Raw genomic sequence first — 17789 nt, 5'->3', positions numbered from 1 at the left:
CGACAGCCCTTAGCATCTCTTTTTCCGACTGTCTCATCCTGCCTGCCTGCTAGGTTCGCAGACTCCTCGGGGAAAGTGCCTCCCTTCTCCCCATCACCTGCAGGTTCAAAGCATCCCTTAACCAGAAAGTGCTGTGGGTACCTTTCTACCCCGCTTTCGGGCGGGGCTGAGGTCCACTGAGCAGCAAAGCTACCGGGAAGCAGAGAAGAACTTCGAGGGAGACTGCCCGGGCGGGCAGTGGTTGAGTGAGGGGAACCGGGTTGCCGACCCATCGCTATGGCCTCGCTCCCCGTAGCCGCGAACTGGACGGACGGGGGAACAGCGGGTGCGGACGCCGGGAACCCGAGTGCCGCGCTCGAGGCTGGGGCAGCCGCGGGAGAGGCTGACCCCGAGTGGCTGCAACTGCTAGCCCAAGCCGGCAATCTTTCCGCTTCCTCCTCCACGCTGGGACTGGCCGCGGCCTCCGCGGCGCCTTCGCAGTTCCGGGCCAACCTCACCAACCAGTTCGTGCAGCCGTCTTGGCGCATTGCGCTCTGGTCCCTAGCATACGGCGTGGTGGTGGCCGTGGCGGTCTTCGGGAATCTCATCGTCATCTGGATCATCCTGGCCCACAAGCGCATGCGGACCGTCACCAACTACTTCCTCGTGAACTTGGCTTTCTCCGACGCCTCCATGGCCGCCTTCAACACCTTGGTCAACTTCATCTATGCGCTTCACAGCGAGTGGTACTTCGGCGCCAACTACTGTCGCTTCCAGAACTTCTTTCCTATCACAGCGGTGTTCGCCAGCATCTACTCTATGACGGCCATTGCAGTGGACAGGTGAGGAGAAGACCGGGAGGGAGGAAGAGGGGGAGGGAGAGAGGAGCTGGGCGGTGGGATAAGGTTACAAAGGAAATGGTGACAAAATGGGTTTGATAAAAGGAAAGGGACCAGTTAAAAGTTCTTGAAGAGAGGAGGTCACTAACCCATTTGTAGTCTTCTAATGGCTGAACTGGTTTCTGCTTCTATGGCCTCCCCACTCCCACCCTAATCCCCCTGATCCCCATTAAGGGCATCTAGAAGGACTGAAGAAGGTGAATGAGAGAGATGGGGAAAATCTGTCATTCCAAGTAGGACAAACTCAGCTAGAAACGCTTAGTACTCGCACATTTTCTCAGATGGCTTCAAGCAATTGCCACAAAAATTATGTTATCTGTAAAATGTACTTTTTGGCTTTCCTTCTGTCAGGCGTTATTCTGTCAGAGAAATGAATGATAAGTTACCCTTCTCCTCCCTCTGGTTTGCTGGTCCATCCCCTTACCCATCCTTGCCCCAAGGCCAACACTGGTTTGGTCTCCCAGTTATGGAGGATCCATCAGAGGCAATAAGCTCCCTCCAAATGATTGCCGTCAGCTAGCAGTTTCCACAGTGTTTCAGGTAGATTTCACTTGCAGTAATCTGTGAAGGCCATGAGATGGTAAACCCTGTGTCTGGAAGATGGCATCCAAGTCATTCAGATGATGGACAACAAAAAGCCCAAAGAATAAGTGGTTAAGAAATGAGGCACACCGGGCTTCCCTACTGGCATAGTGGTTGAGAGTCCGCCTGCCGATGTAGGGGACACGGGTTCGTGCCCCGGTCCGGGAAGATCCCGCGTGCCGCAGAGCGGCTGGGCCCGTGATCCATGGCCGCTGAGCCTGAGCGTCCGGAACCTGTGCTCTGCAACAGGAGAGGCCACAACAGTGAGAGGCCCGCGTACCGCAAAAAAAAAAAGAAGAAGAAGAAGAAGAAGAAATGAGGCACACCGCTTTATAACTGTTGAAGATAATCTTTTAGAATGTCCCCCCATCTACAGTGGGGATTCTGAGATTCTCAAGCAATTTTAAGAAGCTGGAGAGACCTCCAATAGTTGTCCTCGGGTTCCAGTTTATGAAATTTCTGTGTGTTTTTTTTCTTTCTCATATTGAACATTATGGACCATGCATACTGTGTTAACACAATGGTAAACCTCTACCTGTCACTGACAGTTACATTTTAATTCAATGTTATGCTAAAAAAGAAACACACCAGTTGATTTTAGTCTTCATTTTATGATTGGCAGCTTGCAAGGGGGATACACGGAGGCCGGGGGAGGGGGTTGAAGTCACTTTAACTTCAAGTAACAATGTCCTCATCTGTGAAAATAAAAAAAAAAACACTTTTTTTCTATATTAACGAACTTGTTCAAAGTAAAATGAGGCTTAATATTAATTCTTAGTACATTAAGCCACCATTATGAGAAAAAATAAGAAAAAACTACTTTTTTTTCCGTAAGTCCATCCTCTGTGTTTACTATTTTGAAATAGTGATCGTAGAGGTCTTGATGACATAAAGCTTTAGAAACAATTTTCAAATGCCACGCCCAGGGGGTTCAATTGAAGGAGCAATGGTTAGTTGCCACTAACTAGGATAAGTAAGCATAAAACCACATTTTAAGAGCCTCTGAGGGCTTCGCTGGTGGCGCAGTGGTTGAGAGTCCGCCTGCCGATGCAGGGGATACGAGTTTGTGCCCCGGTCCGGGAAGATCCCACATGCCGCGGAACGGCTAGACCCGTGAGCCATGGCCGCTGAGCCTGCGCGCCCGGAGCCAGCGCTCCGCAACAGGAGAGGCCACAACAGTGAGAGGCTCGCGTATTGGGGAAAAAAAAAAAAAAAAAAAGCCTCAGAAACTGCCAATCTTCCTTTCCCCTTTATCTCTGATTTTCCACAAGTATCTCACCCCTTCATTTTTGTAGGGACAGAGGTGAGTACAAAAAGAAATAAAATTAACCCCAAGTTGGAGAACAAGTGAAATTGCCTCTAATCTTGCTCTACTTTATATATAACACATCTTACATATATATTACCTATGTTTTAATTGAGAATGCAAGTGTTAGAAAATTAATAGAACAGTTTATAATAGAAATATTATCTTTTTAAAAATGTATGGCATATCCCACTTGACATACAGGGATATTAGAAAATAGAAAATATTTTCTTCCATTTTCTAAGCACATTTTTGAAGTTAAGTTAGAAACTCTAGGAAGGTTTATTAACATATGGTAAGGGACAATTTCAGGGCATAGGGTCCAGTACTGATTAAAATATTTAAAGAATTTTTTAAGTGACAGTCACTGTTTTTTACCTGGAAACCTTAAGGAAGTAATTTAATATGTTTTATTTAATAATTCAAAAGCATTAACAAACACAGCAAAAAATACTTTATATTCTTCAAACCCAGGGACACCTGACATAAATAATTTGTAAAATAAATATTTACTCTAACTGAAGTAAGTTATATTTTTAGCCAAATAGATAAAAAGTTATCTTATATGCTATACTTTAAAAAATTTGCTTCTCATAAAGCTGTTATGCAAAGTATTCATAGAACCTCTATTTCTTTTGAAGCTTATTATGGACAGATAAAAATATATAGTCACAAAAAATCATAAGGCCTGAATGTGGTAACAAATTATCTAAATGTATTGTGGTAAATTTTACCATTGCTTTAAATATTATGGTTATAAATACTTTGGTAAATTTTTTTAAAAAACATCTTTATCAGTCTTTAATTCTAGTGCCTGAGCCAATCTCCTCATTCCTCTCTACTTTAGGGAGAGCCACTGCCCATGCAGTTACATTCTTTATTACAATAAGACTTGACTCATTATTTAGCCCAGATGATAAACGGCATGAGCTTAGCCCAAGATAAACTGGTTTACATCTGCATTCTTTGCAAAACAGTAACTAAAACTATGCTTTGGAAAAGATTACTTTTAGAAAATTTTTTATGAATCTTTAGCTCCTTTTACAATTTGTAGTTATTATTCAAGGATTTTAAAATATCCCATTTGCAGTCACTAAAATTACTGCTGTAGTGTGCTGTGAAAGTTCGATTAAAACTATCAAACAAATTCAAATTCAAGTGAAAATTCTCATAAAATTAATCCTGAGTACATAATGAAAGCAATAAATGTGTATTAATTGAATGAATGAAACATAAAATTATCACAAAGTAAGGTGAAATCAGAAGTGTCTCTTAGATAACTAGCAGAACTCCAGTTGATATCAATGTTACATTAACAACACTGGGAGAAAAAGGAGTTTATATCATATTTAACAGACACAGTATAAAAATGCTGAATATATAACATATTCTTACACACTAATAAAAATATATATCTCTAATATAAAAAGAACAAAAGTAACAAACAATTCACAAAAGAAGAAATAAAAGTGTCTAACAAACATTAAATTATGGATTGCTTATATTCTGTATCTCCATTTTTCACCTGTTATTTGCTTCTCAAGACATTCAAATCTGAACTCTTTTCCCAACACTCTACCCAAAGAGCCTTATTGAGAAATCCAGTGAGCATTTTAATCCTCGACTTCCTTGACCTTTTAGTAGTATTCCTCACAGGTGGCTATTGCCTCTTGGCTTCCAACAGTCCTGATCACCTCCTACCCACTCAGCCTCTCTTCCATGGCATTATTAATTCTCAATAATTAGAATTATTTCTAATTCTCTGCCTCTATGTAGTAATTAAATGCATAGGTTCCACAATACCAAATCCTGGACCTGATTTTGTCCTTACTTTATTCTCTATTTCTAAGTGATCTCATTCAAACCCACAGCTTCATTTTTCACTTTTGAATGAACAGTTTCCATTTTTTCTATTATCTAATTGGTTTTCTTTTGAATTATAGAAGACACATAACAATCCATACAATAAAGTAGACAAATATAAATGAATGAAAAATTAAAACTAGAAAAAATAGAAAGGGAGAAAATAGAAACAAGATGGGAGTGAAGTTATAACATGGACATTCAGGTCAAAAAGTCCCAATCATTTATAAAAGTTAAGCTTCAAATATGTCTCTGAGCCTCTTAGTGAACAAACAAAAAAGGAAATAAAATCAGTAAATTTGTTTACACTGTCCATATAAACAATATATACACATTCCTTAAGGGCTTCGGAATTTCTGACATTTGAGTTTCAAGAAATTCTTTGTATGGGTAATTAAGAGGACAGTGTCCTCAACCACAGTGTCATAAATGCAAAAGAAGATTTCCCATAGGTGTTTGCTTAGCATTCCTCTGAGTAGGCCAAAGACATATGCCAAAGCAGAACTCAGTGAATGATATTCTCAGGGTAAAACCTCTATCTGAGCACAGTTTCCAGATGGTCTGGTTTGTTGCATTGAAAAAACTACAAAAAAGGATAAAATGTATTTCCTCCAAAAGTATTTTTTTCCACCTGAACTTTGGATATAGCTTGAGAATCAGATAATTCAAAGTTGTAACATATGGCAAAAGCTCTACAAATCATTCTCATTCCAGTCCCCAGTCTCTGATCCTGATCCATCTTCTATACCAGTCTCTTATTGAAACTTATTTTCCCCTCATGCATTATAAGGATCATACATGCACAGTGAAAACAATTAAAAATAGAAATATTAGAAAGTTAAATTTACCTGTAATTGTCCTACACCCCAAATATAGCCTATCTATGATCTTCATGTTCACATTTCAACTCTCCCCTCATTTTTTGTGATATGTATATCTCACATAGTACATTATGTACATGCATAAATAAAGATATATTTTTAAATTACTAAAATAGTGCCACATTATCATGTCATTTTAAATTTACCATACAGGGTTACTAAAATTTATTGAACAAATTATAAATCTTGGACATTATATGTTATGAAGATATAGATGTTTATCTTACTCTATAACATTTTTACTTTAATTGTTTAAATTACAGTAAGTACATATAAGATAGAAATAATACATACATATGTTTTAAAACTCAAAAAGTAAATGGATCACCAGCTTAAAATCCTCTAAACCATCTTTGAGCTCTGCTCGTGTACCTGACATTTCCACTTGGGGTCTGAAAAGCTCCTCAAACTCCTCCAAACCCATTATCTTACCTCCAAACCTCTTCCTCTTCCAGTGTTCCCCATTTCAATAAACAGTACAAGCATCCATTCAGTTGTTCAAATAGCTCCCAATCTATTACCTTCTTTCTGACTCTACCCCCACTTCCCTAGTCCAAGCTACTATCATACCTTTCTTGGACTACTAAAAACACCTCTTAATTGGTCTCCCCACATCCAATCTTAATCCACCTTAGTATATATAAGAAGATGTTTCTGCACTCCTACTTAATGCTACAATGTTTTCCCATTGCTGTTATGAGAAGAAGAATATTCTTAATCCAGATAATAATACCTTGGATAGCCTGGTTCCTTGACCTGTCCAACTTCAACTCATACTATACCTCAACTTCCTAATCTTTGTTCTAGCCACTCTGATCCTCTTTCAAGTCCCTGAATGTGTGATGCTATCTTTTTGCCACAAAGCCCTTAAACACAGTTTTCCTTCTGTCTCAAATTCCCTTCTGCCCATTCCTCATTAGTTGAACATACTCCTCATTTAGATAACAGCTTGAATCTCATTTCACAGGGAAATGTCCCATAAGCCTCCCAATTTAAATTAAATGTCACTTTGTAGATTCTCTTAGCACATGTTAGACATAGCATTTTTATATATTAAATTAAGAATACTTGATTAATAATTTCCTCTAATAAACTTATAAGCATCATAAAGACAAGTTCCCTCTGTTCTTAGTCTTTATTGTATCCTTATGCCTATCATACTGTTTTGCACATGGTAAGCACACAATCCAGATTCCTGAATAAAAGAATCATAAAAGTAATCAAATAAAAATTAAAGTGATGAGATATAACTTTTTTCCATTAAAATCGGCAGAGATTGCTAAGTTGTAGTAAACATGGCATTTTAACACATGATTTTAGATTGAACCATATGTAATTGCCAGTTTTTAATAGTTTAAAATGTCAATTAATATTTCATATGGTTTAATCTAACAGTTGGGTATATATTGTCAAAAATTTTTCAGGGTGCAATTTTCCAACATGTTCAAAGATATTTTTCAAATCAAAATTCAAAGAACTGAAAACAACTAAAAAGCTCAACAAAAAGAAATGAATGATGAGGCATCTAAAAATGAAATTCTATGTAGAAATTTTAAAATTACATTTGAATATAACATCAGTTCTTTCAAGTCTCTAGGCACATGTATATAAATGTCCTAACATTAACATGCATATCCAAAATTTTTTAATCTTTTTATAACCTTTGCTTATAAACCATTTCTTGCTAGTCTCCAATTACTTCTTGCTAATCTCCAATTAGGAAAGTCTGATGAGAGTTCATCAGTAGTCCTCCTTAGCACTTCCATTCTCCTCACCATACCCTGGCCAGAGAGAGAGACAGAAAGAAAGAAACAGCAATGTCAGCACTTTGGTACAGAACATAATAGTGTCTCTGGAAGAAGCCATGCCTTTCTCCAGTTGTTTTGGGCATATTGCATCCAAATCTGCAGAAGTCATAAATTACAAACTGCCCTCTGCCTGAAGTTTTTGTGATGTCTATTTGTGTTCCAAATAGAATTTGGAGGAATTATCTTGTCCCTAATCTTTGCTCCATTAACAAATTCTTAAAGACCAGTGTTCCTTCATCTTCTACTTGCAACTCTCTCTCCCTGGGGCTCAGCTCTAAACCACATGTCCAGGATGAGGAATTGTTTCCCTACTTCCCTATGCCTCATTGCTTTGAGAATACACCATTCTTACTGAGACTTGCTCACTGGTATGTTGGATAAATGGTGCAAAATATACAACTGGGGTTTGAAGCCCCACCACTTCATTAGACACAGTCAGAGTCTGAATCCCACTTTAGACTCAGCAGGATCTCTAACACACGATGAATTTTTAGACTATGGATTTAACAGTCTGATATAATTCTATATGTGCAATAAGGTAGATATAGATTTGATTTTCTCTGAATGCTGAGATTTTGGGTAATTTTGTTTTCCTTTATACTTTTCCTTTTCTAATTATCTACAACAAAATGTACTTCTTTTACATGAAACAAAATACATTGCTAATTAATTAAAGTTCTGAAGATGGATGGTGGTGATGGTTGCACAATAATGTGAATGTACCACTGAACTGTACACTTAAAAATAGTTACAATGGTAAATTTTATGTTTGGTATATTTTATCACTATAAAAATTTTAAAATATTAATTAAATAAATAAATACTGTTTAAGGACCTAATAATGACTCTGAGATACACGCTAAAGAGTTTAGACTCAAGGAGAGAACAACTCGATTAAACTTTGTATAGATTTTTAGTGATAGATGTTTTATGGAAGCATTTTTAACACACTTTCTAGGCTAATTTAGAAATCATGAAGACATCTCTGGCAAAAGAGTACCTTAACATTACAATGGATTATTTTGTAAACGGTGAAATCTTTTCCCCAGGAATTATGTAAAGATATCACACCTATGTGGAGTAATTTAGAAGACTGCCTAAAGATACAGGGATAAATTAGCTCAGTATTTCTATTATTTAGTCTGGTATATGACAAAAGTTTTTAAATATTTGCTTAAGAAGTCCCCCATTTTGAGTTTGTATTATTATCTATGACTTTTTTTACCTTCAAATCTGCCCAAGTATCAAGGTTATTTAAATTTTTCTTTTACGCATACCTGTAAGTAAGGAAAATGTGTATCTGATTTTATCACTAAGCAACAAAGGGCTCAATTGTGCTCTGGAGCTGATTTATACTTGTTAGAGGGAATCAATTGCGCACATTTCTTCTCAACTCTGCATTTAGTGATGTTACTTTGGTAGCTTGAAATCATGGTAGGAGTATTTACACCACAGAAATTTGCAAATGCTAGAAGTCATGAGTTTTGTTTTGTTTCTGTGTTTTTTTTTCCTTAGAGTGCTTGTGGTTAAACATTTACCAGCACACAAATCACTACATTTGTAGTCATTCACTCAATAACTATTTCTTAAGTACCTTCTAAGTATTAACATTGTATAGATATGGGGCACACTGGAATAAACAAGACAAACATGTCCCATATCCTAATGAAACTGTAATTAATATCTTCACTTGAATCCCTCAGTTGTAGTCCACCAGAGTCCTAAATCCAATAATCTATTGAACTTCAACATCTGAAAGTTTAATAAGCATCTCAGAATTTACATGCTCCAAACAAAGTTCCTGATTTTCCTCTGAAACTTACTCCTCCTACAATCTTCTGAGGTCAAAAATCTGAACCCTAGGTCAGAACTCTTGGAAGTATTCTCACTCATCTCTTCTTTCATACTCTATGTCCAATCAATCAGAAAATCTAATCACTTTTACTTTCAAAATATATGTAGAATCTAATCACTCCTTAAGATGTCTATCGTTGCCTCCCTAGTCCAAGTCAATATCATTTCTCACCTAACTGGTTTCCCTACCCCTGCTTTTGTTCCCCTTTGGTTTGTTCTCAATGCAACAATCGGAGAGATCCTGTAATGTGTCAGATAATATATCCCCTCTACAAATCCTCCAATGGCACCTCAGTTCTCTCAGGGTAGAAATCAAAGTTCCTACAACGGTCTATAAGAATTTATAGTAACTGGTTCTTTGTTACTCTCCAACCTTATCTCCTACTACTTACACTCCGCTGCTCTGCTCCACCATCACTGCATTCCTCTGTTACATCAATATACTAAGCGTGTTTCCACCTCAGGATCTTACACTCTGTGTGAAACACTCTTACTCCAGACATATTGTTCATTACCTGTACTACTTCTGGACCCTGACTACTCTATTTGAAATTGCTTTAAATTTTTCTTTACCACATGTATCACCTTCTAATATACTATATAATTAGCTCATCTGCAATGTTTATTGTTTTTTGTATGTCTGCCCTACTGGATTCTAAGTTCCATGAGGACAAGGCTAGACCTGTGTCTCAACTGAGTAAATGAAGAATAGATAGAGTCTATGGTAACTGGGAACACATAGCAGGGGAAAGCACATTTATAGTGTTAGAGCAGTAAAACACAGAAATGTAGAAGCATTTTTTAAGTTCCTTATTTTATAGAAGTATAGAAAATATCTCCTAATAAATTGGCTATGAGTAGTTACTATTTAAATAAAAACATTTAAAATATTCTATACAACCTAATATGTGATTATCATACTAAACTGTATCATCTATAAAGAAAATGATTAGGAGATTTTCAAATGAGCATAGGAAACAATTTTGAAGAAATTAAAAACTCACAAATTGAGTGTTTATGTTGAATAAGTACTATTAACCACAATTCAGAATTCTTAGATGAATAAACTTACTGAATTTAAAAGACGTCACAGTGCCATATGTATTGATTTTTATACCTTCAAATTAAATAAATATATGAAGGCCGTTTTCCCCATTAAGTTAACTACGTGGTATAAAATAAATTCAAAACTCTTAAACTTACATCATGTTTTCATTAACTTAAAATGTTTTACTCCTAAAATAAAAATATTTTCAGTATCTCTTCAACAAAGATTTACATAAGCTAAATTTCATGTTGAAGGCTGTGGTATTTCACAAACAAACTAGTATAATAATATTTTTTAAATAATAGATTACAATGCTTTCCTATGTAAGAAATTACTGACAATCTCCATTGACCAGTCACAAAACCATTGATGAGACTATCTTTAATGAACAAGAATGAAACTGAATAAGGTCTCCTTAGAAACATATAAAAGGACACCATTTTAAAGTTTTAGCAGCTCAAAAGTAGAACACATATGCCAAAGAACACAAACACACATAACCAATTCTATGCATGCACAATTCAATACATGCAATCCTTGCTTTGCACAAATTTCAGTTACCAAGATGATTTATTTATATAACACCAGTCCCCTCAACAGCATGGCTCAAGTTTTTCTTACCATGTCACATTAACTGTGAGTACTTGCATAATGTAAAAAATTATCTGCTAGCTCTTAAGCTCTCATGAATCACTCCACAAATAACAGATGTACTTCATAATCAGTGACCAATCATATTCCTATTTTTCAAAATCTGTTACTGATTGGTCACTGATTATCTTAGTCAGTTCATGCACAGACAGCAAAGCACATAGTTGCAGTGCCTCATTGTCTTTCAATGATAAACTCAAATGACACCTTAGAAAAATGGCTAATCAAGAGAAGGACTTGCCAACAAAGAGGAAGAAATAAAAAGTGATAACACTGATAGTGAAATTCAAATCCAGTATAGGTGAAGATGAAGAATAGCTGAATAAGAGAATGTTGACAGTCACTTTACAAGAGACTCTAAATATGCAGCCAGAGGAAATTAGTGAAGGTGAATTTATCAACATGAATGAGGAAAATGATAGTGACAAATGATGAAGATGTCCCAGAGGAAGAGAACTGGCAAAAATCTTCATATGAAGAAAAAAAAAGATCTCAGATACTTCACCACTTTCAAAGTTCAAGGATAAAATGTTGGAAGCTGATTCAAACTCACAAAGGAGTATAACACTCTTCCAAGGTATAGAAAACATGTTGGCTCTGTATATGTTATATGAAAGAATAAAGTAAACACTATTCAAACTACTCATGATACCTTTATATTTTTTTCTAAGACTTTATTTTTAGAGCAATTTTTGGTTAACAGCAAAATTGAGGGAAGGTACAGAGATTTCCTATATATCCTCTGCCGCCCACACTTGCATAGCCTCCCTGTTATCAACATCTCCCACCAGAGCGGTACATTTTTTACCACTGATGAACCTAACTGGCTCATCATAATCACCCAAAGTCCATAGTTTACATTAGGCTTCACTCTTGGTGTTGTACATCCGATGCATTTAGGCAAATGTGTAATGACATGTAACCATTATTATTGTCTCCTCCAGAGTATTTTCACTCCCCTGAAAATTCTCTGTGCTTTGCCTATTCAACCCTATTCCCTTGAACCCCTAGCAAATACTGATCTTTTTATTGTGTCCATAGTTTTGTCTTTTCCATAATCACATAGTTAGAATCAAACAGTATGTAGCCTTTTCAGATTGACTTCTTTCACTTAGTAATATGGATTTAAGATTTGTTAATGTTTTTTCATCGCTTGATACTAGATTTCTTTTTAGCAGTGAATATTTCATCATCTGATGTATTGGGTTGGCCAAAAGGTTCGTTTGGTTAATGAATACGTTGTTCAATAAAGTTACTCATGAAAATGAAAAATGTGTCTTTTATTTTAACTTTAAACCAAATGAACTTTTGGCCAAACCAATACCATAGTTTATTTATTCATTCATCTGATGAAGGACATCCTGGTTGCTTTCAAGTTTTTGGTAATTATGAATGAAGCTGCAGTAAACATCCATGTGCAGGGTTTTGTTTGATTTTTGTTGTTGTTTTGGTTTTTTGTGGATTCTTGTTTTGTTTATTTTGTTTTGTTTTGTTTTGTGGACATGAATCTTCAACTCTATTTGGTAAATACCAAGGAGCACAACTGCTGCTGGATCATATGGTAATAGTATGTTTAGTTTTTTAAGAAGCAGCCAAACTGTCTTCCAAAGTGGCTGAACCATTTTGCATTCCCACTAGCAATGTATGAGAGTTTCTGTTGCTTCACATCCTTTCCAGCATCTGGTGTTATGGATTTTCACCATTCTATAGGTGAGTGGTATCTCATTGTTGTTTTAATTTGCATTTACCTGGTCATGTATGATGTGGAGCATCTTTTTGTATGCTTATTTACTATCTGCATATCTTCTTTGGTGAGGTGTCTGTTAAGGTTTTTGGAACGTTTTGGGAACCTTATGCATATGTTAAATCTTTTGTAGTTGTCCCACAGTTCTTGGATATTCTTTTCCGTTTTTTCAGTCTTTGTTTTCTTTGCTTTTCAGTTTTTATGAATTCTACTTATATATACTCTAGCTCAGAGGTTCTTTCTTCAGCCATGCTCAGTCTACTAATAAACCCATCAAAGGCATTCTTCATTTCTGTTGCAGTGTTTTTCAACTCTAGTACTTCTTTTGGTTCTTTCTTTCTTAGGATTTCCATCTCTCTGCTTACATCGCCCAGCTATTCTTACATGCTGTCTGCTTTATCAGTTAGAGCCCTTATGATATTAATCCAGTTTTTTTAAATTCCCAGTATGATAATTCCAACATCCCTTCTATGCCTGGTTCTCATGCTTGCTTCATCTCTTCAGGTTTTGTTTTTGGGTTTTTTTTTTGTCTTTTGATAGCTGGACATGATGCTCTGGATAAAAGGAACTGCTCTAAATAGACTGTTAGTAATGTGGTGGTGAGGTACGGAGGAAGGGGAAGCATTCTAGAGTCCTATAATTAGGTCTCAGTCATTTAGTGAGCCTATGCCTCTGTTCTGTGAACTTCACAAGTGTTTCTCATTTTTTTCCCTCCCTTTATTTTTTTTTTAAATTTTTATTGGAGTAAAGTTGATTTACAATGTTGTGTTAGTTTCTGCTGCACAGCAAAGTGAATCGGTTATACATATACATATATCCACTCTTTTTTAGATTCTTTTTCTATATAGGTCATTACAGAGTATTGAGTAGAGTTCCCTGTGCTATACAGTAAGTCCTTATTAGTTATCTGTTTTACATATAGTATAGTGTACGTATATCAATCCCAATCTCCCAATTTATCCCTCCCCTGCTCTTTCCCCCCTGATAACCATAAGTTTGCTTTTTACTTCTTCTTAACAAGGACTGCCCTCAGAGGAAACTAGTTGGCCAGAGTTTAATCTGCTGGGGTATTATTGGAGTCTAACTGTCCTGAGGGGAGGATATACTCCAGTCCAGCTGCATCAGCCTTCCACTTGGGAGAAGGGAAATAGCCAACTCTAACCTACTCTAAACATCTGTCCCATCTAAAGGGAGAGAAACATCTGTGTTAAGAAGAATAGTCTCTGATGTGTTTAAAAAGTCCTTTTCCCCTTCATCCTGCTAGAAGCATGAGGGGGTGTTTCTCTGATATATCTAGTGGGATCATGGTCCAGTTCCTGGAAGTAACTCACAGGATTGTGAGGGGCCTCTGCTATATTTCCAAAATGTGTATTTAATAATCTAAGGGGAAAATGTAACATTCTATAAAGCAGGACAAAATTATTCTACCACAATTTTACTTTGTAGAAAGATCTAAATGTTCATATGCTTCCTCATTACTCTTTTATTCTGTTATTAATTTACTTGTAGAAACCTGGACAATCGTTCTGCCTTTGCTGTAACCTGTTCCATACAACTCATCCTGAGTTTCATTACCTTTGCGTAGTAATTTCCATTCATCTTCTATTTGGATATGTTTAATTTGTTAATTTTTCCATTTGCTGATTTTTAGCAGAGAATATTCTAAAGGGTTCATTCAGTAAAAACAGAAAAAGAATGAAAAACTACAAGCAACATATACGTTTTAAAAAAAATGGAAAGAATTGTTGACATAATGAATGATCCTTTATAATTACATCACATTTGTTACGTTCAAATCTTTGTCTTTACTAGTTGCTTTTGTTGTTGTTTTGTCTTCTTCTATCAGTTATTGAGAAAAGTGTGATAGTCCAACTATGACTGGGAATGTATCTCTCATTTTAGTTTTGTCCATTTTGCTTTGTATATCTTGAAGCAATATTTATACAAATCTAGGACTGTTATGCCTTCCTATGAATTTATCCCTTTTGTCATTATGAAATGTCCCTCTTTACATTTAGTAACACCTCATGCCTTAAAGCCTAATTTTTGTGATGTTTTTTGAATTTTATTTTTATACAGCAGGTTCTTATTAGTTATCTATTTTATACATATTAGTATATATATATATGTCAATCCCAATCTCCCAATTCATCCCATCACCCACCCCCAGCTTTCCCCCCTTGGTGTCCATATATTTGTTCTCTACATCTGTGTCTCTATTTCTGCCTTGCAAACCAGTTCAGCTGTACCATTTTTCTAGATTCCACATATATGCGTTAATATACAATAGTTGTTTTTCTCTTTCTGACTTACTTCACTCTATATGACAGTCTCTAGACAATCTTTTCTTTGGTTAGTGTTTACATGGTAACCCCTTTCACACAAACATTTTAACACCAAGAATGTCTAATATGATTAGAAGTCACAAATTTGATCCCATGATGTATGGAAATGTAAATTTTAATTACATAACTTTATTTAATTTTTAAATTAGCATGTACTAAAATTGACTTTAATTGATGTACAGATTTAGGATTTTTAATGCATGAATCTATTCATGCAACAGTCACCACCATCAGGACACAAAACAATTTCATTACTACAAACAAACTCCCTCATGCTATACCTTTGTATTCATACCCGCTCTCTGCCCTAAAACCTGGGAAGCACTGATTTATCTTGCTCCACGGTAGTCTGGTCTTTTGGGGAAAATATCATATTAATATAATCATACAATATGTGAACTTTGAGACTGGCTATTTTCATTCACCATAACATCTCTGAGATCTAAGTTGTTGAGTGTATCAAAAGTTTGCTCGTTTTTTATTGCTGAGGGTATTCTTTGTATGGAGGCACCAAAGTTTATTTGTTCATCCACCCTTTGCAGGGTATTTAGGTTGTTTCTAGCTTTGAACAATTATGATCTATTCATAGATCATAAACATCCATTAAAGACTTTTGTGTGAAAACAAGTTTTCATTTCTCTAGAGTAAATAAGTAGGAGTGGGATTACTGGGTCATTTGGTAAATGTATATTTAACTTTATAAGAAATTGTGGAACTGCTTTCCACAGTGGCTATACCATGTTGTATTCATACCAACAGTGTATGAATGTTCTACTTGTTCCAGATCTTCATCAGCAATTGGTATTGTCAGTATTTTTGTTTTAATTTTAGCCATTTTAATGTGCATCTTGATGTGCTTTTAATTCACATTTCATTAATGGATATTTATATTAGACAAGTTTCATGTGCATATTTGTCATTAATGCATCTTCTTTGATGAAGTGCCTATTCAAGCCATTTGCCCATTTTTAAATTGGATTGTTTGTTTTCTTACTATTAAGATTTTATTTTTAACAGCTTTATTGAGTTATAATTTACATACCATAAAATATACTCATTTTAGGTATATGATTTAATGATTTTTAGTAAGTTTTTAGTTATGTAACCATCAACACAATTTAATTTTAGAATATTTCCATTACCTCAAAAAGAAACCTCACTTCCCATTTTGTAGTCACTCCCCATTCTACGTGCAGCCCTAGACAACCACTAAGCTATTTTCTCCTGCTACAGATTTGACTTTTCTGGAATTTGATATAAATGGAATCATTTTATATCACATATAGTCTTTTGCATAGACTTGAAATTGTTTTCTCTGTTTTTAATTGGGTTATATGTCTTCTTATTAAATAGTGAGAGTTATTGTGTATTTTGAACACAATTCCTTTACTGGACATATTATTTGCAAATATTTCCTCCTTGTCTGTGGTTTGTCATTTTACTTTCTTCCTTGCATATTTGAAAAGCAAAAAGTTTTAATTTTCATGAAGTACAGCATATCATTTTTCTCTTTTATTGTTTGTGCTTTTGTAGTCAGTTCTAAAAATTCATTAGCTATCCCAAGGTTGTGAAAATTCATTTTTATGTTTTTTTTATGATAGTTTTATAGTTTTAGATCTCACATTTATATGTGATACATTTGGAGATTATTTTTATGTGTGGTGTGAGATAACCATATAATTTATCTTTTTGTATGTGGATATCTAATTGTCCTAGCACTGTTTGTTGAAGAAATACAATTTACCCCCATTAAATTGCCTTGGCACAGTTGTCAAAAATCAATTGAACATAAATGTAAGTGTTTATTTCCAGACTCTTGATATTTTTGCTTCACTGATCTACATGCCTATTTTTATGCCAGTACTACACTGTCTCGATTACCGTAGCCCTGTAATAAATTTTGAAATATGGAAAGTATAAGTCCTTCAACTTTGTTTTTATTATTCAAATTTTTTGACTATTCTAGAAGGTCTGTACTTCCAAATTATTTTTAAGATCAATTTTTTAAATTCTGGAATTAGAATAGGAAGTTTTATAAGGATTCTGTTGAATTTTTCAGTCAATTTGGAAAGCATTGTCAGCTTAACAATATTGAGTCTTCCAATCCATGATCATGGACTGTCTCTCCATTTATTGAGGTCTTCTTTAATTTGTTTCAACAATGCGCTGTAGTTTTCAATGTATGTGTCAATTCTTTTATTAAATTTCGTCCTATGTTTATTAAATTATTCTTTTTGGTGCTACGGAATAGACTTTTTTGAAGTTCATTTTTAGATTGTTCATAACTAGTATATAGAAATGCAATTCATTGAACTTGTATTCTGTGACCTTGCTGAACTTATTAATTCTAATGGGTTTGGGGTTTTGTGGATTCCTTAGGAAGATCATTTCGTCTGCTAATAAAAACAGTATTACTTCTGTCAGTAATAAAGACAGTATTCCTGTTGAATTTGGATGCCTTTTATTTCTTTTCTTTCTTTCTTTTTTTTGTAGTTGTTATTGTTGCTGTTGTTTGCTGTTTTTTTCATATCTGATTTTTCTCTTTAATTATATTTTCATGATACCTTATTACGGTAATTTGAGCACAAATTATTCAATGATAGAAAATGACAGAAAAACAATTTTAAAAATCACCTCCATTCATTCATTAATTTAGTCATACAATAAATATGTGTCGGGTGCCAAATATGTGCAGTCATTATCCTAGATGCTGTGAATATATTTATTATCTAAGTATATATCCAATAATGTATTATTATCCCAGTTTAGAGGTTATCTATACCTTCTTTCTTCCATTTGCACAGTTAAATAAGCATCTACATCATCACA

The 17789-nt window shown here is 35.2% G+C and overlaps 1 protein-coding gene across 1 annotated transcript in view; it reads left to right on the top strand.

Annotated features, from left to right (window-relative positions):
• The first annotated feature begins 276 nt into the window (after positions 1 to 276).
• Positions 277 to 17789, top strand: part of TACR3 (tachykinin receptor 3) — a 60329-nt gene continuing 42816 nt past the window's right edge. Inside the window, exon 1 of the mRNA XM_060147368.1 lies at positions 277 to 821. Within this exon, the coding sequence (XP_060003351.1) occupies positions 277 to 821 (545 nt within the window). The remainder of the gene's footprint in view (positions 822 to 17789) is intronic.

This window comes from Lagenorhynchus albirostris, chromosome 4 (genome assembly GCF_949774975.1).
Source record: "Lagenorhynchus albirostris chromosome 4, mLagAlb1.1, whole genome shotgun sequence".
In the NCBI taxonomy this organism is placed as follows: domain Eukaryota; kingdom Metazoa; phylum Chordata; class Mammalia; order Artiodactyla; family Delphinidae; genus Lagenorhynchus; species Lagenorhynchus albirostris.
The sequence above is the reverse complement of the archived record's forward strand: the minus strand, read 5'-3'. Positions and strand labels throughout refer to the sequence as shown.